The sequence below is a fragment of the Vicugna pacos genome, chromosome X, assembly GCF_048564905.1.
Source record: "Vicugna pacos chromosome X, VicPac4, whole genome shotgun sequence".
Lineage (NCBI taxonomy): Eukaryota > Metazoa > Chordata > Mammalia > Artiodactyla > Camelidae > Vicugna > Vicugna pacos.
Genome location: NC_133023.1, coordinates 63,526,881 through 63,551,862, shown reverse-complemented (window position 1 = coordinate 63,551,862; position 24,982 = coordinate 63,526,881). Strand labels below are relative to the sequence as shown.

General features: G+C 35.3%; 1 protein-coding gene across 3 annotated transcripts in view; it reads right to left on the bottom strand.

The window, feature by feature from the left end:
- Nucleotides 1-24,982, bottom strand: part of CYLC1 (cylicin 1) — a 47,460-nt gene that overhangs the window by 8,308 nt on the left and 14,170 nt on the right. For all 3 annotated transcript variants that reach the window (XM_072955843.1, XM_072955845.1, XM_072955844.1), the window contains exons 3-5: nt 23,311-23,351; nt 8,016-8,134; nt 5,008-6,714 (exon numbers count right to left, since the gene is read on the bottom strand). In XM_072955843.1, the coding sequence (XP_072811944.1) occupies nt 5,008-6,714; nt 8,016-8,134; nt 23,311-23,351 (1,867 nt within the window). The remainder of the gene's footprint in view (nt 1-5,007; nt 6,715-8,015; nt 8,135-23,310; nt 23,352-24,982) is intronic.

Sequence of the window (24,982 nt, the reverse complement as noted above, 5' to 3'; positions counted from 1 at the left end):
TGATCAAAACAGCATAGTTTGGGCATAAAAAAGAGACACTTAGATCAATGGAACAGAATAGAGAATCCAGAAATAAACCCATGCAGATACTGTCAACTAGTTTACAACAAATGAGACAAGAATATACAGGGGAAAAGACAGTCTCTTCAATAAATTGTGTTGAGAAAACTGGACAGCCAAATGGAAAAGAATGAAAATGGACCATTATCATAAATCATACACAAAAATCTGCTCAAGACAAATCAAAGACTTGAATGTTAAGACCTGAAAACATAAAACTCCTAGGAGTAAACACAGAGAAGCATCTCAACATCAGTCTTGGTGATGATTTTTGGGATTTAACACCAAAAGCAATGACAAAAAGAAAAAAAACACTAAATAAGTGGGACTACATCTAACTAAAAAGCTTCTGCATATAAAAGAAGCCATTAACAAAATGAAAAGACAAATCTACAGAACGGGAGATAATATTTGCAAATCATATATCTGATAAGGGGTTAACATAAAATATATATAAATAATTCATACAACTCAATAGCAAAATAAAAATTCAATTAAAATATGGACAGAGGATCTGAACAGACATTTTTTCAAAGAAGACACACTGATGACCAACAGACACACAAAAAGGTGCTCAAAATCACTAATCATCAGGGAATTGTAAATCGAAATCACAATGAGATATCACCTCAAATTTGTTAGAATGGCTGTTATCAAAGAGACAAGAAATAAGTGTTGGTGAGGATGTGGAGAAAAGGGAACCTTTGTGTACTGTTGGTGGGAACGTAAATTGGTGCAGTCACCAGGGAAGTAGTATGGAGGTTTTCAAAAAATTGAAAATAGGACCAACATATGACCCAGAAATTCTACTCTTGGGTATTTATGTGAAGAAAATGAAAACAATAACTCAGAAAGATATACACACTCTCATGTTCATTGCAGCAATATTTAAGACATAGACAAGACATAGAAACAATGTAAGTATCCATCAATTGATTAAAAATAAAATTGTAGAATATATATATATACATATATATATATGAATATATATATATTCACACACACACACACACACACACACACACACCGGAACATTATTCCGTCATAAAAAGAAGGAATTCTTACCATTTACAACATGGATGGAACCTGAGGAATTACACTATGTGAAATAAGTTAGACAGAAAAAGACAAATACTGTATGATCTTGCTTATATGTAGAAACAATGAAAAAACCCAAAACAAAAACAGAAAACAGAGATACAGAAAAACTGAGATACAGGGAACAGATTGGTTGTTGTCAGATGTGGAGATGGTAGGGAGTAGATAAAATGGGTGAAAGGGGTTAAAAAGTACAAATTTCCAGCTATAAAACAAATAAGTCATGGAGATACAACATTCATCAGGGTAACGTTAGTTAATAATACCGTTTGTATATTTTGACAGTGCTAGGAAAGTAGATTTTAAGTTTTCATCACACATAAAAATATTTTGTGACTATGCACATTGATGGAGGTTAACTAGACTTATTGTGGTGATAATTTCTAAATATATATAAATATCCAATCATTATGTTGTATACCTGAAACTAATATAATGATGTATCTCAATTATTTCTAAATAAAAAAATAGAAAGAAAAAATTAGAATAGAAAACAAAACACTCTAAACTTAACACTCTAGTTTTCCACCTCAGTAAGTGGAATATAATGAATTCTTCATCCATAGTGGAGGATCATGTCAAGCTTTACAAACATAATTTCAAATGTGAATTCTTTTAATCCAGGAGTATAAACAGAGCTGACATTGAAACAAGGCACTAGCCTTACTTATGTGCTGCTATGAGAACCAACAGGACTCTGGTGGAAGGAGTAAGGGCATGGTTCTTCAAACTCATACTAAAAGAGACCTAAGATACATGACACAGTCTCATCATAAATTCCCCACACACATGCAAGAAGGATACATATGTTTCCTTTTCAGACATCCGCTTAGAATGTAAACTGCTCTATTGTGACTTCTCTGCCCCACTTCCAAAATGTTTGTTGTTTGGTCACTTTAGTCTAATATTGCTAGAGTAGAACTGCTTGGATAAATGGATGTCAGAAGCCACTAGGGTGATATGATCTACAGCTCTTTTAGAGAGCCCAAATTTCTTAACTGATCAAATGTAGGCCACGTGCTGCTTTTGGAACTTCAGATAAAGGAATGATAAAACAGATCAGGTTCACTATTGCATGGAGCCTGATTTCAAATGATGAATATAATTAATAAGCAAATAAATAAATATAGAATTTTATATAAAGATACATTCTATGAAGAGGAATAAAATAAGATTCAGGGTTAGAAGAGTGACTGGAGTATTGTTGCAAGAGGGGATGACGTAGGATATGGTAATCAGGGAAGGTTTCTCTAAAGAGATAATATAATATTTAATCTGAAAAACTAAATGATGAGAAGTATTAGTCATGCAAAGATCTGGGGAGAAGCATTCCAAGCAGAGGGAATAGCATATGCAAATGCTTGGCAAGAAAACAATCTTAATGTGTATGAGAAATAAAAAGAATGCTAGTTTGCCTAGGTCATAAAATGAAATGGAAAACTGGTTCAAGATGAGGATGGAAAATAGGCAAGGACTGAATAATGTAGGCATTGAAATCCAAGGTAAGATGCCTAGTTTATTCTGAATGTAATGAGAAACCACTAGAATGTTTTAAGCAGTGGAGAGTAGAGGTAGCAAGATTAGTATTTCAGCAGTATTTCAGCAAAGAGGATGATGATGATGGGGACCACTAAGGTGGAAGTGATTGAGATGGAAAGAAGTGAACTGATCCATGATAGATTTTGGAGTTATGGTAGACAAGTCTTATTGATTGATTACAAGGGGGGGATGAGGAGAAGAGCAGAATCATAGATTACATCCAGGTTTTAAAAGATCAAATGAGTGGACAACAGTGCCACTTACTAAGGTGGAGAATACTGGGGAAGAATAGGTTTTAGGATGAGTTGAGTATTATTGAAATATGTTAAGTTTGAGATGCCTAGTAGATTCTATACTGAAATTTTCAAGTAGGTGATTAGACATAAATAATTTAGAATTCATTGGAAAGACCAAAGCTGAATATATTAATTTTGGGGTCATCAATACATAGATGATATTTAAAACTATTGAATTGGATGGACTCACCAAGGGAGAATTTTAGATAGAAAAGGCCCAGGACCAAGTCTTATATCATACCAACATTAAAGGGGAAGAACAGTAGGATACAATAAAGGTGGTGAAATACAACTAGTAAGTAGGGAGAAAAACAGGAACGCATACAGTCAAGTAAAGTAAGTGTTTTTAAAAAGAAGAAAAGGTTGATTTAAATGCTGCTGGATTGTAAAGTAACATGAGGAGAGAAGAGAAACCAGAATATGTGGCTACAAAAAGGTATTTGGTAATCTTGAAAAGAATACTTTCAGTTAAGTGATAGGGATGAAAGAGCCTAACTGGATGGTAGTTATGCAGATAGAAGTGTATTAAAGAGACCTAGTATGAATATATACAAGCCCAGAACATGCCCTGAAAATTGTTTCTTACAATTAAAATTAACCCTTGGCTCCAACTTGTTTTCTTGTATTTTACTTATTTTTCATAAAAAAGATGCTTTTGGAAAAGAATTCAACTTTTTGAGGGTCCATTTTTCTCATTTACCTTAAAATTATCCACAAATATATTTTCATTTCTTATAAATCTTGTTGCTCTAGTGGCTATCCACTCATTAACTCAATCTCTAAGACTGACCCCTGAACAAGGGAGTCATTAATCAGCTTTGAGTATCAAAGCTGACATATTAAGTCCACCAAGAGAAATTCAGGCTTTTTGAGAGAGATAAAAGGAATTTATAAATCCCTCCCCCAAATGGAAGATATATGAAGAGCAAATGAAGATCAATACATAAAATTTTATTATAAACCAGGGATAGAAAAAACTTGAAACACAAGGTAAAGGGAGATTCTCACTGATCAAGAAGATACTAGAAGCCCTTTGTGAAGGAAGAATAAGAGGACTGGGAGGAATAGGAGAAAAGGAGGGAGAAAATTAATTAATTATAAGGCTCAAGGTCAAGACTCAGCCACAATATACAGATGTTCTGAGTTTAGCAGGACAGATAGCATCAGACCTACCATGCTAAGAATAGACAACACTGTGTGAAAGCAGAGGAAACAGAGACCAGAAACCATTCAAATGAATGCACCTCAACCAATAATCGGAGAGCCAGCAAGGGAGGACAACAATGGAACAGGAGCCCTTCTATCCAAAATGAGATGTCTAACTAAGCTTCCCCTTACAGCCAGGTTTTGGAAGAAAGGGATCCTTGGGAAGTGAGAAATAGAAACTTTGAATTTCCAGAGTATCTCCAAAAAGATTGGATTAACCTCAAAGAGACTGTTATAAACCAAAGAAGACCCAGTCACTTCTGGCAAGTTAACATCTTTTCCTGATTAGCAGTAAGAATGACAGCTCATAAAAAGTTTATTTAGTTCAGATATGGATTAAACAATTTTTTGCATATCTGTATCCTAGTATGTTATTTTTCTACCCTGCTATGTCTGAATTTTGGTTGAGTTTTTGCTATATTCAGCAACCTCCTAGGAAGTGTCTTTATATCTCACTTAAATCTGTCCTTTAGAAGTTTTAGTCAATTTTCATTTTTGTTTAATCTTAAGTATAAAATAGTTAACCACTTTTGTAATATGACTCTTTTTACAAGTAATTGTAAATGTTTTCTTAAATCACAAGCCAATTCTCTGCTCCAGAGTAAATATTATTCTTCACTTTTTGGCATTTGTTTTGCAACTTTTGAGTCCTTTTGAAGTACTCTTCATCTTTCTCATCTGTGAGACCTAAACTTGTCAATATTCCAGTAAAAGAGAACTACTTTTTAGAAAAAATATAAATTTAAACTTTTAAAATCTGTCATTTTTAATCCAATTTTTTCTAAAGATAAAACAAGAATAAACATACCAAAGGAGCATATCTTGGTTTTGGAGGTGGAGGAGGCATCTGGCACTGACAGAGACGTTTGACCCTAGGTGATGGCAGTAAAGGCTCACAAGGAGGTAGTGGTGGTCTTTCCCTTGATGGAGGAACTCTACCTGCACCTATTTTTTTTTCTTTTTGTTTGAATGTAGTCCTTCTGGATGGCATTTTGAATTCTCTCTTTAGATTCTGTGCTTCCTTCTTTGAATCTGTAGATGTGGCATCTGATTCATCAGCTTCTCTCTTTTTAGGCCCAAGTTTATACAGTGACTCTTCAGATTCAGCATCTGAGCTTCTGACTATTTGGGACTTCTTTAGGTCTTTCTTGGAAGACACATCAGATTCAGCATCAGTAGACTCCACGTCCTTTATTGCATCATTCCTGGTGCCTTTCTTTGAATCTTGCATAATTTTCTTTGCATCTTTTCTATCCTTCTTTGACTCCCAATCAGACTCAGTTTCAGTAGACTCTTCAGACTTCATTGCAGACTTCTTTTTGACATCTTTCTTTGAACCTTTCTTCTCCTTTGAATCTTTTTTACCCTTTTTAAAATCCCTTTCAGATTCAGAATTGGCATCAGTAGAACTGGTGTCCTTCTTGACATCCTTTTTCTTGCCAACTTTCTTTGAATCTTTCTTACCCTTCTTTGAATCTTTCTTTGCATCCTTTGAGTCTACAGATTCTGCATCAGTAGACTCTGCATCCTTCTTGGCATCTTTTTTCTTCTCATCTTTCTTTGACTCTTTCTTACCTTTCTTTGCATCCTTTGAGTCTACAGATTCTGCATCAGTAGACCCAGCATCCTTCTTTGCATCCTTTTTCTTATCATCTTTCTTACCATCTTTCTTACCCTTCTTTGAATCTTTCTTTGCATCCTTTGAGTCTCCAGATTCTGCATCAGTGGACCCAGCATCCTTCTTTGCACTCTTTTTCTTATCATCTTTCTTACCATCTTTCTTACCCTTCTTTGACTCTTTCTTTGCATCTTTTGAATCTACAGATTCAGCATCAGAACCCTTCTTTGCATCCTTTTTTGCATCCTTCTTTGGAGGCTTCTTTGAATTATTCTGTGAGTAATTCTTCAACCACATATCAAATTCCATGGGTTCAGCACCAGACTCTTCAAAACACATCACTGAATCCATATTTGAACTACTTTTTGAGCTAGTCTCTGATTTGACATCCGAATTGTTTTTTGAGCTCTTAGAATACTTCTTTGTACATATGGATTCAATATCTGTCTCCTTGGAATTTTTTGAATCTCTCTTATCCTTTTTTTGATGTTTTATTGAGATTGACTTAGAATATTTGGATTCTGGGATTGTTTCTGATTTACACTTTGACTTCTCAGATAGTTTACTTTCATGGGATGATTTTGATGGAGTATTATCTGTTTCATTTCCTCTTTTAGGTTTATCATCATTTACTGTTATCTTGTATCCTGGAGTTGTTTCATGTGGGCCTGTATTTTTTTTGGAAACTTTCTTCAAAGTTGTTCCTTTATTGTCGTCTTTGGACTTTTTAGTTTGTGCCTTTTTAGGATGGGTTATAGGAGAATAAGGATGTCTGAATGAAGTCTGTCTCCTGACAGTTAAGTGAATAGATGGCCTCAGAAAATTTTTTCTTAAAGAATGCCTTATCCATATATGAGCTGGCTTCTGAACTTCTTCTAAATTTCTTTTGTCATGTCTCTGAAAAGATTGATTAGAATAATGATAAGCTTTTTTTGAACAAGTTATATCTTTTTATATTGAATCCAAGAAATAATCTAGCTTTTCAATAACTATCTATTAAAAATTGCATTTTTTTCTTTTTCAATGTTCTGTGAGTGTTTTTTTCTGTATGTGAGATAATTCCATTTTGGAAATAAAATGAATTTAGGAGAAACCTCAGAGTTTCCTCAGTGATTCATATTGGGATCAGAGTAGGCCTACAATGATCCATGACATTTCAGGTTCTGTCCTCACAACTGATAGTAGGTTCCCTTTGGAGTCCTACCTGGAAAGCTCTTTTGAAACATTTTGTGTACCCTTCAGCCCCAAGTTAGATAAGAAATAAGCTGATGCCCCTGAATATTGTCATAATAATTCTTGTGATATGCTATGATTCTCTAGGCTTCAGGCCTAGCCTGATTTCTACTCTTGCTTTCCAGGTCTCTGATCAAATTGAGAGTCTAAGTTTCTTCTAAGAAGAACTGCCAAAAACAAAGACATAAAATAAAACAAGTGTTTTATCCACATTAATTGGTTTAGCAATAGTGTATTTTTTTCACTCCCACCCAAACTTTTCTCAAATCTGGTTGTCATAGTGGCCACATAGACTAATTTTACATTTACTTGCTATAATCCTTCAGCTATCCAGTAGGGACATCTCCAGTCAGTGAAATGGTTATATGGGCTTAAAGGAAAACTGTAAAGAGAAGGATGAAACTTGGATCTCTACAAATGTAATAAATGGTCCTTGAATAAAGCATTGACTGTAACTCTGCTTTGGGAGATGTTTTAAAATATATTCTGACATCACCATGGGTGAGCTCTGTAGGCTAGTGCTTCTGTTAGTTGATAGATTAACAGATTAACTCCATTTTATAAAAGCAGTAGAAAACATGAATCTCTGTGTATCTAGTATGTGAATGCCAGATTAAAGAACATGGAGAGGCCTTGAAATCTCATCAAGATTGGCTGTCTTTCTAAGATTCAAATTTTAGATATTTTTGCAGCTGGTAAACATTTCCTGAGAGATCCCATCAGTTGCAGCATTAGACTCTCCAGCTTGCCTAGCCTATGGGCTATATAATGCCTTTGAAATGGAGAACCACATACAAATAAAAGTTTCATCTGAAATAGTTGGGGGTAATCTGCTTTACAGGGAATCATACATTTAAAAATATATGATTCCAACAGGTAGCAAAATTCAAATGACTTATATTTTATTTATATTTATACATTCTATCATCTTAGATTTAGTTAAAAATGACCTTTTCATTACTTACAGGAACTGTGATTTGTAATTCTGAAGGTCTTGATCTCGTTTTTCTACCTGGCTGGGGTGGTTTGGGAAATGTTAAAGTGAAGTATTGTTGATTCCATAATTTTCTGCTTGATTCATTGACTGAAATGACAGAGGATAATAAACAGTTTGCATTAATAACCAAACTTTCATCAGCCATGAAATATTCTTGAGTAAAAAATATATTGTTTAAATTAAATTAAATTGTAAATAAAAATATACCTTTCCTCCTGGAGTTTGTATTTTATTTGCATATTTGCATATCAGTTAGGGGGAAAAAGCAGATTTCTCCATGTGGCAATACATTTTGCTAACATGACATTTATACTTTTATGTTCTAGATAAAACCAGTTTTCACAACAGTTACTTAAGTCATAATAGTTGCAATAATGCAATCAAACAGTAGGAATGGAATGTAGGGAAAGATTCCTGGATCCTTAGAAACATCTCCATCATTTCCTTTATCTTGTTTTTCTTCTTTATGTAATTTTGGCTAGATTGCAGCACATATGATTTATTTTTTTAAACTTCTGTTTTCAACTGAAGTATAGTCCGTTTACAATGTTGTGTCAATTTCTGGTGTACAGCTTAATGTTTCAGCCATACCTAAACATACATATATTCATTTTCATATGATTTTTCATTGTTAGTTACTCCAAGATATTGAATATAGTTCCCATGATACACAGTAGAAACTTTATCTATTTTACATATAATAGTATTTGCAAATATCAGACTCCCAATTTATCCCTTCCCACTCATTCCCCCTGGTAATCATAAGTCTATTTTCTGTCTGAAAGTCTGTTTCTGTTTTGTAAATAGGTTCATTTGTGCCTTTTTTTATAAAGATTCCACAAATAACAGCATCATACAGTATTTTTCTTTCTTTCTGGCTTATTTCACTTAGAATGACAATCTCCAGAACCACTCATGTGGTTACAAGTGTCATTATTTTATTCTCTTTTGTGATTATTATTCCATTGTATAAATACACCATAGCTTCTTTATCCAGTCATCTGTCAATGGACATTTAGGTGTTTTCCAAGTCTTGCCTATTGTAAATAGTGCTACTATGAACATTGGAATGCATGTATCTTTTTGAATTAGAATTTCTTCTGGATATATACCCAGGAGTGGTATTGCTGAATCATAGGATAAGTCTATTTTTAGTTATTTGAGGAATCCCCATACTGTTTTCTATAATGACTGCATCAAACTACATAACTACCAGCAGTGTAGGAGGGTTCCTTTTTCTCCACACCCTCTACAGCATTTATCATTTGTGGACTTTTTTTTCTATTTATTACTGAGTTATAGTCAGTTTACAATGTTGTGTCAATTTCCAGATTAGAGCACAATTTTTCATGTATACATGAACATACATATGTTCATTGTCACATTCTTTTTCACTGTGAGCTACCACAAGATCTTGTATATATCTCCCTGTGCTATACAGTATAATCTTGTTTACACTGCTGGCGGGAATGCAGTTTGGTGCAGCCACTGTGGAAAACAGTATGGAGATTCCTCAAAAGACTAGGAGTAGACTTACCATAAGACCCAGGAATCCTGCTCCCGGGCATATACCCAGAAGGAACCCTACTTCAAAAAGACATCTCCACCCCAATGATCATAGCAGCACTATTTACAATAGCCAAGACATGGAAACAGCCTAAATGTCCATTGACAGATAACTGGATAAAGAAGAAGTGGTATATTTATACAATGGAATACTATTCAGCCATAAAAAAGACAACATAATGCCATTTGCAGCAACATGGATGTTCCTGGAGATTGTCATTCTAAGTGAAGTAAGCTAGAAAGAGAAGGAAAAATACCATATGAGATTGCTCATATGTGGAATCTAAAAAAAAAATAAATACAAAACAGAAACAGACTCATAGACATAGAATACAAACTTATGGTTTCTAGGGGGGAGGGGTGGGAAGGGATAAACAAGATTTGTGGACATTTTAATGATGGCCATTCTGATTGATATGAGGTAATATTTCGTTATAGTTTTGATTTTCATTTCTCTGATAATTAGCAATATTGAGTCTTTTTTTTTCATGTACCTATTGGCTATTTGTATGTCTTCTTTAGAGAATTGCTTATTTCAGTCTTCTGCCTATTTTTGGATTGAGTTGTTTGTTTTTTTCTTGTTAAGTTGTATGAGCTGTTTATTTATTCTAGGAATTAAGTCCTTGACAGTCGAATCAATTCCAAATAGTTTCTCCCATTCTGTAGGTTGTATTTTTGTTTTGTTTATGGTGTCTTTTGCTGTGTAAAAGTTTATAATTTTAATTAGGTCCCATTTGTTTATTTTTACTTATATTTCTATTGCTTGGGTAGACTTCCCTAGGAGAACATTGCTAAGATTCTAGTCAGAAAATGTTTTGTTTATGTTTTCTTCTAGGAGGTGTATAGTGTCTTATGTTTAAGTATTTAAGCCATTTTGAGCTTAGTTTTGTGTATGGTGTAAGGGAGTGTTCTAAATTCATTGATTTACATGTGAGTGTCCAGTTTTGCCAGCACTACTTGCTGAAGAGACTGTCTTTTTTCTATTATATATTCTTGCCTTCTTTCTCAATGATTGACCATTAAGCATGTGGGTTTATTTCTGGGCTCTTTATTCAGTTCCATTTATCCATATGTCTATTTCTATGCCAATACCATGCTGTTTTGATTACTGGAGCTCTGTACTTCTATCTGAAGTCTGGGAGGGTTATTCCTCCAGATTTATTCTTTTTCTTCAGTAGTGCTTTGGCAATTCTGTGTCTTATGTGAGTCCATATAAATTTGAGGATTATTTATTCTAGTTCTGTGAAAAATGTCCAGGGTAATTTGATAGGGATAGTATTAAATTTCTAGATTGATTTGGATAGTATGGCCATCATAATAATATTAATTCTTCCAATCCAAGAGCATGGGATATCTTTCCATTTCTTCAAGTTGTCTTTAATTTCCTGAGTCAGTGTTTTGTATTTCTCTGCTCATAAGTTTTTCACTTCTTTGGTCAGATTTATTTCTAAGTATTTTATTTTCTGGATGAAATTCTAAAAGGGATTGTTTCTTTACTTTTCTTTTCTAATATTTCATTGTTACTGAAAAGAAATGGAAATGATTTCTTTATGTTGTATCCTGCTACCTCACCCTTAATTCTTTTATCAGTTCTGGTAGTTTTTGCATGAAGCCTTTAAGGTTTTCTCTATATAGTGTCATGTCATCCACATATAGTAACAATTTTACCACTTTTCTTCCAATTTGAATCACTTTTATTTCTTTTCTTGTCTAATTGCTATGCCTAGGGCTTCCAATACTATGTTCAATAGAAGTGGTGACAGTGGACATCCATGTCTTGTTCAAGATTTTAGTGGGAAGGTTTTCAGCTTTTCACCATTGAGTGTTATGTTGGCTGTGGGTTTCTCATAAATAGCTTTTATTATGTTGAGATATGTTCCCTCTATACCCACTTTAGTGAGAATTTTTATCATAAATGGATGTTGAATTTTATCAAATGTTTTTTTTGCATCTGTTGAGATGATCATGTGATTTTTGACCTTTCTTTCATTGATGTGGTGAACTACATTGATTAATTTGCATATGTTGAACCATCTTTATGTCCCTGGGATGAACCCAACTTGATTATAGTGCATGATCTTTTTTTATGCATTGTTGGATTCTGTTTGCTAATGTTTTGTTGAGGATTTTTGCATTAAAGTTCATCAGTGATGTTGACCTGTAGTTTTCTTTTTCAGTAGGGTCTTTGTGTGAGTTTGGTATTAGAGTGATGGTGGCTTCATAGAATGAGTTTGGAAATATTCCCTCCTCTTCAATCTCTTGGAAGTTTGAAAAGTATCAGTATGATATTGTATGTTTAGTAGATTTCCCCAGTGAAGCCATTTCATATTGTACCTTTGTTTTCAGGGAGGTTTGTTATTGCTAATTTTATTTCACTTATATTGATCAATCTGCTCAAATGATCTATTTCTTCTTGATTCAGTTTTGGTGGACTGTGTGTTTCTAGAAACTTGTCCATTTCTTCTATGTTGTCCAATTTATTGACATACAGTTGTTCATATTATTCTCCTATGATCTTTTGTATTTGTATGGTTTTGTTTGTAATCTCTCAATTTTCCTTTCTTACAGTGTTTATTTGTGTCCTCTCTCTTTTCTTCTTGATGAGCCTGGCCAGAGGTTTGTCAACTTTGTTTACTCTTTCAAAAAACAAGTCTTGCTTTGGTTGATTTTTCTATTGTTTTTAATCTCTGTTTTATTTATTTCCTCCCTGATCTTTTTTATTTGCTTCCTTTGGCTGAATTGAAGTGTTTTTATACTTCCTTTTCTAATTCTTTTAAGTAGTAGGTAAGGTTGTTTATTTAAGGTTGTTCTTATTTTTTGAGGAAGGCCTGTATTGCTATGAACTTCCCTGTTAGGACTGCTTTTGCTGCATCCCACGGATTTTGTGTGGTTGTGTTTCCAGTGTCAGTTGTCTTAAGGTATTTTTAAATTGTTTTTTATCTCATTATTGATCTATTGTTTTTTAGTAGCATATTGTTTAGTCCCCCCATTTTGTTCTCATTTGTCTTCCTGTTTCATTTCTAGTTTCATGGCACTGTGGCCAGAAAAGATACTTGAAATAATTTCTGCCCTTTTAAATTAGTTGATGCTTCTTTTGTGCCCGAGTATGAGGTCTATCCTAGAGAATGTTACAAGAGCACTTGAAAAGAATGTATATTGTGTTTTTTGGGATGTAATGTCCTAAAAATATCAACCAAGTCCAAGTGTTCTATTGTGTCATTTAGTATCTCCATCGTCTTATTGATTTTGTCTCAAAGATCTGTAAATGATGTTAGTGTGGTGTTAAAATCTCCTGCTATTATTGTGTCCCCATCAATTTCTCCCTTTATATCTGTTAGTATTTGTTTATATATTTAGGTTCTTTTTTAACACTGTGTGTATATATGTTAATGAGTGCAATATTCTCTCCTTGTTTTACCCCTTTTACCATAATATAATGTCTTTATTTATCTTTCTTTATGGCCTTTGTATTGAAGTCTATATTGTCCGTTATGTGTATTGCCACCCCTGCTTTCAGGTCATTTCCACTTACATGAACTATCTTTTTCCATCTTCTCTTTCAGTCTATGTGTGTCTGTCACCCTAAAGTGGTTCTTTTATAGGCAGCATATTGTAGGCTTTGATTTTATTATCCATTGTGCCACTCTATTTCTTTTTAAATTGAAGTATAGTCAGTTTAAAATGTTGTGTCAATTTCTGTTGTACAGCACAATATCTCAGTCATACATGAATATATATATATATTAGTTTTCATATTCTTTTTAACTATAAGATACAACAAGATATTAATATAGTTTCCTGTGCAATACAGTATAAACTTGTTTATCTGTTTATATATACCAGTCAGTATCTGCAAATTTTGAAATCCCACTTTATCCCTTCCCATCCCCTTAACCCCTGGTAACCATAAGTTTGTTTTCTATGTCTGTAAGTCTGTTTCTGTTTTATATATAAGTTCATTTGTCTTTTTTTCTTTTATATTCCACATATAAGTGATATCATATGGTATTTTTCTTTCTCTTTCTAGCTTATTTCACTTAGAACAACATTATCCATGGCCATCCATGTTGCTGCAAGTGGCATTATTTTATTATTTTCTATGCCTGAGTAGTACTCCATTGTATAATATACCATGACTCCTTTATCCAGTCATCTGTCAATGGACAATTAGGTTGTTTCCATGTCTTGGCTATAGCAAATTGTCCTACTATGAATATTGGGGTGCAGGTATCTTTTTGAATTAAAGATCCCAAATGCTGGGCCATATGGTAAACATATTTTTAGTTTTTTGATGAATCTTCATATTGTTTTCCACAACAGCTGCAACAAACTGCATTCCCACCAGCAGTGTAGGAGGGTTCCCCCTTTCTCCACAGCCTCTCCAGCATTTGTCATTTTTGGATTTTTGAATGATGGCCATTCTGACTGGTGTGAGGTGATACCTCATTGTAGTTTTGATTTGCATTTCTCTGATAATTAGTGATATTGAGCATTTTTTCATGTGCTTTTTGATCATTTGTATGTCTTCCTTGGAGAATTGCTTGTTTAGGTCTTCTGCCCATTTTTGGATTGGGTTGTTTATTTTTTTCTTATTGCAAATAGAATCCAGCAACACATAAAAAAGATTATACATCCTGACCAAGTGGGGTTCATCCCAGGGACACAAGGCTGGTTCAACATACACAAATCAATGTAATACATCACATCAACAAGAGAAAAGACAAAAACAACATGATCATCTCAATCGATGCAGAAAAAGCATTTGATAAAATTCAACACCCATTTATGATAAAAACTCTCGCCAAAGTGGGTATAGAGGGAACATATCTCAACATCATTAAAGCTATATATGACAAACCTATAGCCAGCATAGTACTCAACGGTGAAAAACTCAAAAGCTTCCCACTAAAATCTGGGACAAGACAAGGATGCCCACTATCACCACTCCTATTCAACATAATACTGGAAGTCCTAGCTACAGCAGTCAGGCAAGAGAAAGAAATAAAAGGGATCCAAATTGGAAAAGAAGTGGTAAAAGTGTCATTATATACTGATGACATGTTACTATATATAGAAAACCCTAAAAGGTCCACACAAAAGCTACTAGAGCTGATTGAAGAATTCAGCAATGTAGCAGGTTACAAAATTAATGTTCAAAAATCAGTTGCATTTCTTTACAGTAGTGATGAATCAACAGAAAAAGAAAGTAAAGAAACAATCCCCTTTAAAATAGCACCCAAAGTAATAAAATATCTGGGAATAAATCTAACCAAGGAGGTGAAAGAAATATACACAGAAAACTATAAACCATTGATGAAGGAAATTAAAGAAGACTTTAAAAAATGGAAAGATATTCCATGCTCTTGGATTGGAAGAATCAATATTGTTAAAATGGTCACAATGCCCAAGGCAATCTACAGATTTAATGCAATCCCTATCCAATTACCCAGGACATAGTTCACAGAACTAGAACAAATCATAATAAAATTTATATGGAACCATCAAAGACCTAGAATTGCTAAATCATTACTGAAGAGAAAGAAAGAGGCTGCAGGAATAACTCTCCCAGACTTCAGACAATACTATAAAGCTACAGTCATCAAGACAGCATGGTTTTGGGACCAAAACAGACATATAGACCAATGGAACAGAATAGAGAGTCCAGAAATGAACCCACAAACTTTTGGTCAACTCATCTTCGACAAAGGAGGCAAGAATATACAATGGAATAAAGACAGTCTCTTAAGCAAATGGTGTTGGGACAACTGGACAGCAGCATGTAAAACAATGAAGCTAGAACACTCCCTTAAACCATATACAAAAATCAACTCAAAATGGATTAAAGACTTAAACATAAGACAAGATACAATAAACCTCCTAGAGGAAAACATAGGCAAAACATTATCTGACATACATTTCAAAAATTTTCTCCTAGAAGAAATAAAAGCAAAAATAAACAAATTGGACCTAATGAAACTTACAAGCTTCTGCCCAGCAAAGGAAACCAGAAGTAAAACAAGAAGAAAACCTACGGAATGGGAGAAAATTTTTGCAAGTGAAACCGACAAAGGCTTGATCTCCAGAATATGTAAGCAGCTCATACAACTCAATATTCCTAGGTATTTTATTACTTTAGGTGCTATTTTAAAAGTGATTTTTTCTTTACTTTATTTTCCTGTTGATTATTCATTATTGTTAATAAATACAACCAAATTTTTGTACATTAATCCTGTATCCTGTTATCTTTCCAAATTCTTTTATTAGCTCTAGTAGTTTTTGTGGGGAGCTTTTAGACTTTTCTCTCTATAGTATCATGTCATCTGCATATTGGCAATTTTACCTCTTCTTTTCCAATTTGGATCTCTTTTATTTCTTTGTCTTGCCTGATTGCTGTGGCTAGGACTTCCAAGACTACGTTGAATAGGAGTCGTGAGAGTGGATAACCTTATCTTCTCCCAGGTTTTAGTGGGATGTTTTTCAGTTTTTCACCTTTGGGTACTGTCACAGCTGTAGGTTTTTCATATATAGCTTTTATTATGTTGAGATATTTTCCTTCTATACCCGCTTGGTAATGATTTTTATCATGGGTGTTGAATTTTAGCAAATGATTTTTCTGCATGTATTGAGATGATCATATGGTTTCTGTCCTTTCATTTGTGAATGTGGTGTATCACACTGATTGATTTGCGTATGCTGAAACAACCTGTATTCCTGGGATGAACCCAACTTCATCATGGTATATGATGTTTTTTATGTGCTGTTGGATTCCGTTTGCTAATATTTTTTTTGAGGGTTTTTGCATCTATGTTCATCACTGATATTGGCCTGTAATTTTGTTTTTTGGTTGTGTCTTTTTCTGGTTTTGGTATTGGGGTGATTGTGGCTTCATAGAATGAGTTTGGGATTACTCCCTCCTTTTCAGTCTTCTGGAAGAGTTTGGGAAGGATGAGTATGAGCTCTTCTTTGTATGTTCAATAAAATTCCCCATTGAAGCTATCTGGTCTTGGACTTTTGCTCGCACTGAGATTTTTTAATTGCTAATTCTCTTTCATTTCTAGTGATTGGTTTGTTCAGGTGGCCAATTTCTTCTTGATTCAGTCTTGGTGGACTGTACTTTTCCAGAAACTTGTCCATTTCTTCTAGGTTATACAGTTTGTGTCCACATAGTTGTATGTGTGTGTGTGTGTGTGTGCATATATATTACATATATGCAGTGTTTGTGTAGAGAAATCACCTGAGAGCCTTATGTGGTTTCCCTGGTAACTAAGTCTTCATTTTTCTTTTGCTACCTTTAGAATCATTCCTTTATTTTAACCTCAACCATATTGATTATAATATGTGTTGGTGTGGGTCTGTTTGGTTTCTTCTTTTTGGGACCCTCTGTGCTTTCTGTACTTGGATATCCGATTCCTTCTTTAGATTTGGAAAATTTTCATTCATGATTTCCTCAAATACCTTTTGAATTCCTTTTGCTCTTTCTTCTTCTTCTGGGACCCCTATTACATGTAGATTGGCATTCTATATATTATACCATGGGTCCCTTATATTGTTTTCATTGATTAATATTTGTTTTTATCTCTGTTGTTCTGATTGAGTGACCTCTGATATCATAACTTGTAAGTCACTTATTCATTCCTTTGCATTATGTAACCTGCTTTTTACAGCTTGTTGCTCAGCTCTTATCTCAGCAAATGAGTTTTCCATTTTTAATTGGCTCCTCTTTATAGTTTCAGTTTCCTTTTTGACAGATTATCTGTCTCTATTCACAATCTCTTAAGTTACTTCAGTACATTAATCACTGCTTTTTTTGAAATCATGATCTAGTAGACTTTCAAGGCCTATTTCATTGATAGTTCTTTTAGGGGATTTTTATTATTGTTTTAATTGGGAGTGGTCCTTCTCCTCCATTTTATTTATATTTCTCTGGCTCTATGGATTATGGAGTACCAGTTATCTACTCTGGTCATGAAGGGGTTTATTTATTTATTTAAAGTGGATGTATAAATATAAGTATATAGAAAGAAAACATTTTAAAAGAAAAAAGATTTGAAAACTTTATAATCAGTGATAGAAGAACAAAACAGAGAAACAAAAATCAAATTGAGACAAATTTGAAAAATGCAAAAAAAGAAAAAATATTTGAAAACAGTATAATCAATAGCAGAAGAACAAAACAAAGAGAAACAAATGAAATTGAGATAATTTTTTTTTAAATTTGAAAAATTAAAAAGAATAGAAAATTTTAAAAGGGATTAAAAAATAAAAAGAATTAAAAATTAAAAAATAAAAATGAAAAATGAAAAATGAAAAAAGGAGGATGTGTTCCTATGTAGGCTGTGTGCTCCTAATAATTTTGTTGTGAGGTCCTTTTAATTATGGGTGTTTGCCAAGTTTTCCTTCTGTGCCTTTTAGCTGTTATCACTTTGGTTGGAGGTGTTGCTGGTGTTGTGATGGGTGGCCAGAGCCTTCTCTGATTATTGAGTGGGGCCTCCTTTTTGTTCTGTGGTCGCCATTGCTCCTTCCCTTGCCCTGCTGTGCAAACTCCACTTGCTCATTCCAGATGCCCTTGGGTCACACACTCCCCTGCCCCCATCAGTCTGTGCTGCTCCCAGCATCGTGTTCCAAAAGTGGTAGGAGAGCTGGTCATACCCCCTCCCAGTGCTGCATCCCAGCTCCTCCATGCACAGTAGGTGGGCAGGTTGCTCCCCCATTCAGTGCCTCTCTCCATGCAGCATCATGTCCAAGCTCGGTAGGCAGGCTCACAGGAAACAGCCGCACCAGTGCTTGCTCCTGCTGTGTGCCAGAAATCCACTTTTTGTTCATTTGTCTTAGAGGTGTGAGTTCACAGAGGCACCTGGGCAGACTGATCCCCTTTGTCTGGGGCTGTAAACAAATCTCAGTCCTACCTATGAAGTTTAAGAGCCCCTCAGGGATTCAGGTTTTGATCCCACCTCCACCTGGGAGCCTCCCACCTGAGAATATTGTGGCTGTGGCTGAGCTCTGCCTCTCTACTCCAGAGAATGTGCCAGTAATGATGTCGTGGGTCTGCAGAGACAGAGACTATGGTGTCCTTCCCCCCAGGGCACACCAGCTCTGTGGCTTTTTTTTTTTTGTATTTTTATGGAGGACCCAGGCTGTTCTGTTCTTTATACCCTCCCAGCCACAGTGCATGCCACACTGCAGTCCCCTGAGGTTGCTGCTGTACAGTTGATCCCAGTCTTCCAGCCAGCTTAGGCAGCCTGTCCCATCCCACCATTGCTGGTTCGTGTCTAGGGTTGGGGGTCAAAGGGACCCTTTGTGCCTGTTTAACTTAGTTCTGTCAGACAAGGGCTATTCTGTACAGATCCAAGCCTCAGAGGTTCCCCCTCCCTCCCACTGACCTCTCCATTGAAGATGGGGGCAGACAGCATACAAGCACTATTCTTCCTTTGCTGCTCCCTCCCTGTGGGAACAGGTCTGCATTAATTTCCTCTTTCTTCTATCATTTTTACTTTTCTCCTACCTGATTTGTTGTGAATTTTGTCTTTTGAAGAAGATGATATTCTGTCAAAGTTCAGCAGGTGTTCTGAGTGGATGGATGGGTCTGTGATTGTCACTCTTGGTGTATTCATGGGAGAGGGTGAGCTATGAGCATACTTCTACTCTGCCATCTTGGTCGCCCTCCCACTCTATGTCTTTTAATTGGAGCATTTATTCTATTGAAAGTTTCATTAATTATTAAAGGATATGTTTTTTTTCCCATGTTTTTTGTTTTCCGGTTGATTTGGTATTTCTTCTTTTCTTTTCCATTTTTTTTTCTTTCTGGGGTATGATAATTTTCTTTTGTATTAGCCTTGTTTCTTTTGGTTTTTGTGACTCTATTGTATGCCTTTGGTATGTGGTTACCCTGTTTTTCATGTAAGTTAATTCATTAATATATCTGTTTACTATGTCTGTTTGCTTTATATCTGATTGTCTTCTGAGCTCAAATACATCCTAAGAATAATGCAAAGAAAATCTACATTTTCTTGTTTCCTTCTACCACCTTTTAGGATTTAATGTCATTTTTTCAGGTTTATTCTCTTGCAGATCATTGTAATTATCACGTTTCCAATTATGGTTCTCTTGTTTCTATAGCTTCCTGCTACTTTTCTATTTAGAGAAGATCTTTCAAGATTTCTTTTAGTATAGGTTCAGTATTGATGAATTATTTTAGGTTTTGCTTGTCTGTGAAATTCTTTATCTCTTCCTCTACTCTAAAGTATAGTCTTTCTGGGTAGAGTATCCTAGGTTGCAGCTTTTTCTCATTCAGGACTTTGCATATATCTTGCTACTCTCTTCTGGCCAGCAGTGTTTGTATAGAGAAATCAACTGAAATTCTTTTGGGAATTTCCTTGTAACTAACTCTGTTTTTCTCTTGCTGCCTTTAGACTCTTTCCTTTAACTTTGGCTATCTTAATTATAATATGTCTTGGTATAAGTCTGTTTGGGTTCATCCTGCTTGGATCCTTCTGTGCTTCCTGTTATTGGATATCTGTTTCCTTCTTTAGTTTTAGAAAGTTTTCAGTCATGATTTCTTCAAATATCTTTTTGTTCTCCTTTTTTCTCTCTTCTCCTTCTGGGACCCCTATTATGCATAGGTTGGCACACTGTACATTATCTCATACATCTCTTATATTGCTTTCATTGGTTTTTATCTACTTATTGCCTGTTGTTCTGATTGGGTAACTTCTATTATCCCATCTTCTAAATCATTTATTTATTCTGCTTCATTTAGTCTGCTTTTGACTGCTTTTAGCTTGGCTTTGATCTCAGCGATTGTGTTTTCTCATTTTAATTTGCTGCTCTTTATAGTTTCTATTTCAATTTTATACTATTCTGTGTTTCTATTGATAGTTTCTCTTATTTCCTTCAGTGCTCCTATCACCTCCTTTTTGAAATCAGGTTGTAGTAAACTGTCAAAGTCTGTTTCATTGTTCATTCTTACAGGGAATATCTCTTGTTCTTTTAAGTGGGAGTGATTCCTCTGCTTCTTCACTTCAGTTATATTTCCCTGACTCCATGAATTTGGGAGTAACATTTATCTACTCTGGTCTTGAAAGGCTGGGTTTTTTGTTTGTTTTTTAATAGTGGAAGCATCCCTGTGCAGACTGTGCATATGTAATATTTTTTGTCAAGAGGTTTCTTTTTAGTATGGATCATGGCCACATCTTTCCTCTGTGTGTGCTGGCTGCTATCCCTTTGATTGTAGGCATGGTTGGTGACCAGAGCCTGCCCTGGTTGTTAAGTGGGGCTTCCTCTTTGCCCTGTGAATGTCACAGTCCTGATGGGCCAGATTTGCTCCACTGCTGTTGGAATAGAAGTTTCCAGATCTGTTTCTGAGCTGCTATGTGTGGTAGGCAGCATTGGGGCACTTCTGCTGGAAGACAAGCAGCTGAGTTTGCAGGACATATGCAGTGGGAAATGCCCTCTGTGGTGTTATATGTCACTTGTTATGTAGGTGTACAAAGTACAGTTTGTTGACACTGCTCTTGTCCCAGTCTCAGCCATGGGAAGGTCAGCAACCCACTCTGGCATCCCTTAGGTTCTGCATCCACAGAGCACACAGTGCAGATCTGCTGATGGTGAGCACTAGGACCTGCCATAGTGTACATTCAGTCACACATCTGGATCCACTGTACACAATAAGGTCAGCCCAGACTCCAGTCCCGCATCTGTATAAGGTATGCAAACCCACCCTTGCCGTGTGCCAGAACTCCACTTGTTTGTCTCAGAGGCATGGGTCCACAAAGGCACCAGAAGGCAAATCTGCCATTGTTGCCTGGGACTTGAATCAAATCTGTCTTGCCTCTGAATTCATGGGGCCCACCATGGGTATGGATTCAGGTTTCAGCCTCGCCTATGCCCAGAAGCTGCACATCAGCAATTGTGCCTCTCCAGAGCAAGCCGAGAAGGTGGCTATGTCTGAACCCCACCTCCTTTCTCATAAGAATGCTCACCAATAATGGTGCCTAACAATGCCCTCTGGGCTAGTGAAGATGTCTGCTATGGTCGGTCTGCATTGCACCCATCCCTCCATGTGCACCAGCAGTGGTACATTCTGTGGAGAGACCCAGGCTGATCTGTGCTCTCTCCCAGCCTCAGTCTGCACAACACTCCAGCTGCCTAAGATTGCCTCTATGCAGTAAGCCCCAGTCCTCTCCCTGGACTTGTCCATAGAAACCTGAGTTCCTGTAGCCAATCTTAGCCCACCCCCTCCACCTTGCATCTTGGTTAGAGATCACAGGGACCCTATATGTTTGTTTCTCTCAGTTCTGTCTGCCAAGCAACTGCTACTTTCTCCTCCAAGCCTCTGAAGTTCTTTTTCTGTCCCTTTTGAACTCTCAGATGGAGAGGGGCTTCCCAGAGTGAAGGCACTTTTCTTCCTTTGCTGCTCCCTCCCTAGGGGACAGGTTCCTCACTGATTAACTTTTACTTTTTCTTCTCCCCATGTTTGTAATAATACTTCTTATATTTCTGAAGCCAGAGACGTTATGCCAAAGTTCAGTATATATTCCATGCAAATTTTTTTCAATGCAGATATAGTTTTTTTGTGTGTGTATACCTGGGAAAGGGTTAGCTATGTGTCCTTCTACTCCACCATCTTAGCAATCTCCCTTGTCTTCTTCTATAGTCCCATCTTAGCTAGCACAATCCCAAGCATAGTCTGTAAAAGTCTCTATTGATTAAATCTAAGTGCTTATTTTAGCCTTTTTTCTGACCTCAACAACATCCCAAGCCACAGCAATTAGGGCTACAGACCTAAATGCTACATTCAGTTTTCAGAACCATATTTAAAGAAAGGGCACATACACATTTGATGGCACTCAGATTAGAGTGATCAGGAGGATCAAAAGCTATCAAAAGAGGAATTGGTGTGATAACTTGGATTGTTCTCCTGGAAATGAGGAGATTAATGAGAGATGTGATCATTATATTCAAATATTTAAAGAGCTTTTATATAAAAGAGTAGCAGTAAGAGTAATAATAGAAAAGGTGCAACTGCTAACACTTATATAGTGCTTACTATATGTCACACTGTGTTTTCAGCACATTATGTATGTTGACTCATTGATCATTACAACCCTTTGAATCAGGTAATATAATTTATAATTTTATAGATATAGAAAAATAAATCACCAAGAGAGGTTAAATTACTTGCCCCAAATCATAATGTAAGTAGAAGAGTTAAGATTCAAACAGATAGTTTGGCTTCAGAGTCCATGCTCCTAATCACAATGTTAGAGAGTTCTTATATGTGTTTTCTGAGAGAATAACTAGAACTGGGGTAAAGTTGTAGCATTGCAAGCGGATTTCAGCTTAGCATATTAAGAACTTTCCTAAAGTTGTGAACTGTCCACTTTTATCTATTTGAATATATTTTCCTTCTGTATTTTGATTTTTGTAATTGTAGATTTTAAACACAAGGAAACCTCATGCAGTTAAGGTTAGCTTCTACAATGAGGAAGAACAAACCAAATATTTTCCTTTAAAATAGCAAGTACAAATCCACCTCAAGGCAAGAAATGTTTTAAACACACAATCAACATACATGCCTCTCTTAAATTTTAACAAAAAATTAGCTTTATTATATTAGATGGAAAATGCTAGTCATTTTCCTTGAAATTATTTTAAAATATAATCTAAATAAATTTGAACTCAAAAGACTAAATTCTTACTTGGTATGGAATTATCATACATTCTGATGTTTACATCTTGCCTGTTAAAAAAAAGAAAGGAAAATACTTTAATTGAATTTGTACTGTGGTGATAATAACTATTATTATTAAGATGCCTTCAATAGTAATGATTTGAGAAATCTTAATGCATTCTCTGGAATCCTTTAGTTAATAATGTCTATCTATAATTTGCATCACAGTTGGCTTCCCCTATACTAAGTTATAGATGAACAGACTGTATTTTCTTCACAAACTTGAACAAAAATAAGCTATGGACCAAAGATGAAATAAAAACACTATTTTGCAAATTCTAAAATATGTAAAATATCTTACTTAATTATATGAAACAGTAAATTGAACCAGTCCCCATTGTAATCTTCCAGTGAAAATGTCTAAACAAGTAGAATTTATTTTCTAAATTCCCTAGATAAATTCTGAAGAAAAATCATACAATGTTAATGTTCTTAAAACTTAAATTAAATCAAACTACTAATGTTGGTCTGTATTTTGAACAGTTCATATACAAAGGGGAAACTGGTCCATGATATTTTCATTTGGAAAGTAGTCGTTTAAATTGGTAATAATTATAATGTCTACATAGGATACACAAGGCACAATTTATTTTAAAATAGAGCTTCATTTGTGTGCTATTTTAAAGGGTATTGTTTCTTTACTTTCATTGTTAGTGTATAGAAATGCAACTGATTTTTGTATGTTAATCTTGTAACCTGCTACCTTGCTGAATTCTTCGATTAGTTCTAGTAGTTTTGTGTGAAATTTTTAGGGTCTTATATATATAGTATCATGTCATCTGCACACAGTGACACTTTTATCTCTTCTTTTCCATTTTGGATACCCTTTATTTCTCTCTCTTGCCTGGTTTCTGTTGATAGGACTTCCAAGACTATGTTGAATAGGAGTGGTGATAGTGGGCAGCCTTGTCCCAGATTTTAGTGGGAAGCTTTTGAGTTTTTCAACATTGAGTACTATGCAGACTGTAGGTTTGTCATATATAGCTTTTATTATGTGGAGAGACATTCAAAAGTTAACAAATAACAAATTCTGGAGAGGCTGCGGAGAAAAGGGAACCCTCCTACACTGCTGGTGGGAATGCAGTTTGGTGCAGCCACTGTGGAAAACAGTATGGAGATTCCTCAAAAGACTAGGAATAGACTTACCACATGACCCAGGAATACCACTCCTGGGTATATATCCAGAAGGAATCCTACTTCAAAAAGTCACCTGTACCCCAATGCTCATGGCAGCATTGTTTACAATAATTAAGACATGGAAATAGCCTAAATGTCCACTGACAAATGACTGGATAAAGAACAGGTGGTATATTTATACAGTGGAATACTGTTCAACCATAAAAAATGACAACATAATGCCACTTGCAGCAATATGAATGTCCCTGGAGAATGCCATTCTAAGTGAAGTAAGCTAGAAAGAGAAAGAAAAATACCATATGACATCACTCATATGTGAAATCTTAAAAAAAAAAGACCATAAATACAAAACAGAAACAGACTCACAGACATAGAATACAAACTTGTGGTTGCCAAGGGGGTAGGGGGTGGGAAGGGACAGACTGGGATTTCAAAACTTGTAGATACTGACAAGTATATGCAGAATAGATAAACAAGATTATACTGTGTAGCACAGGGAAATA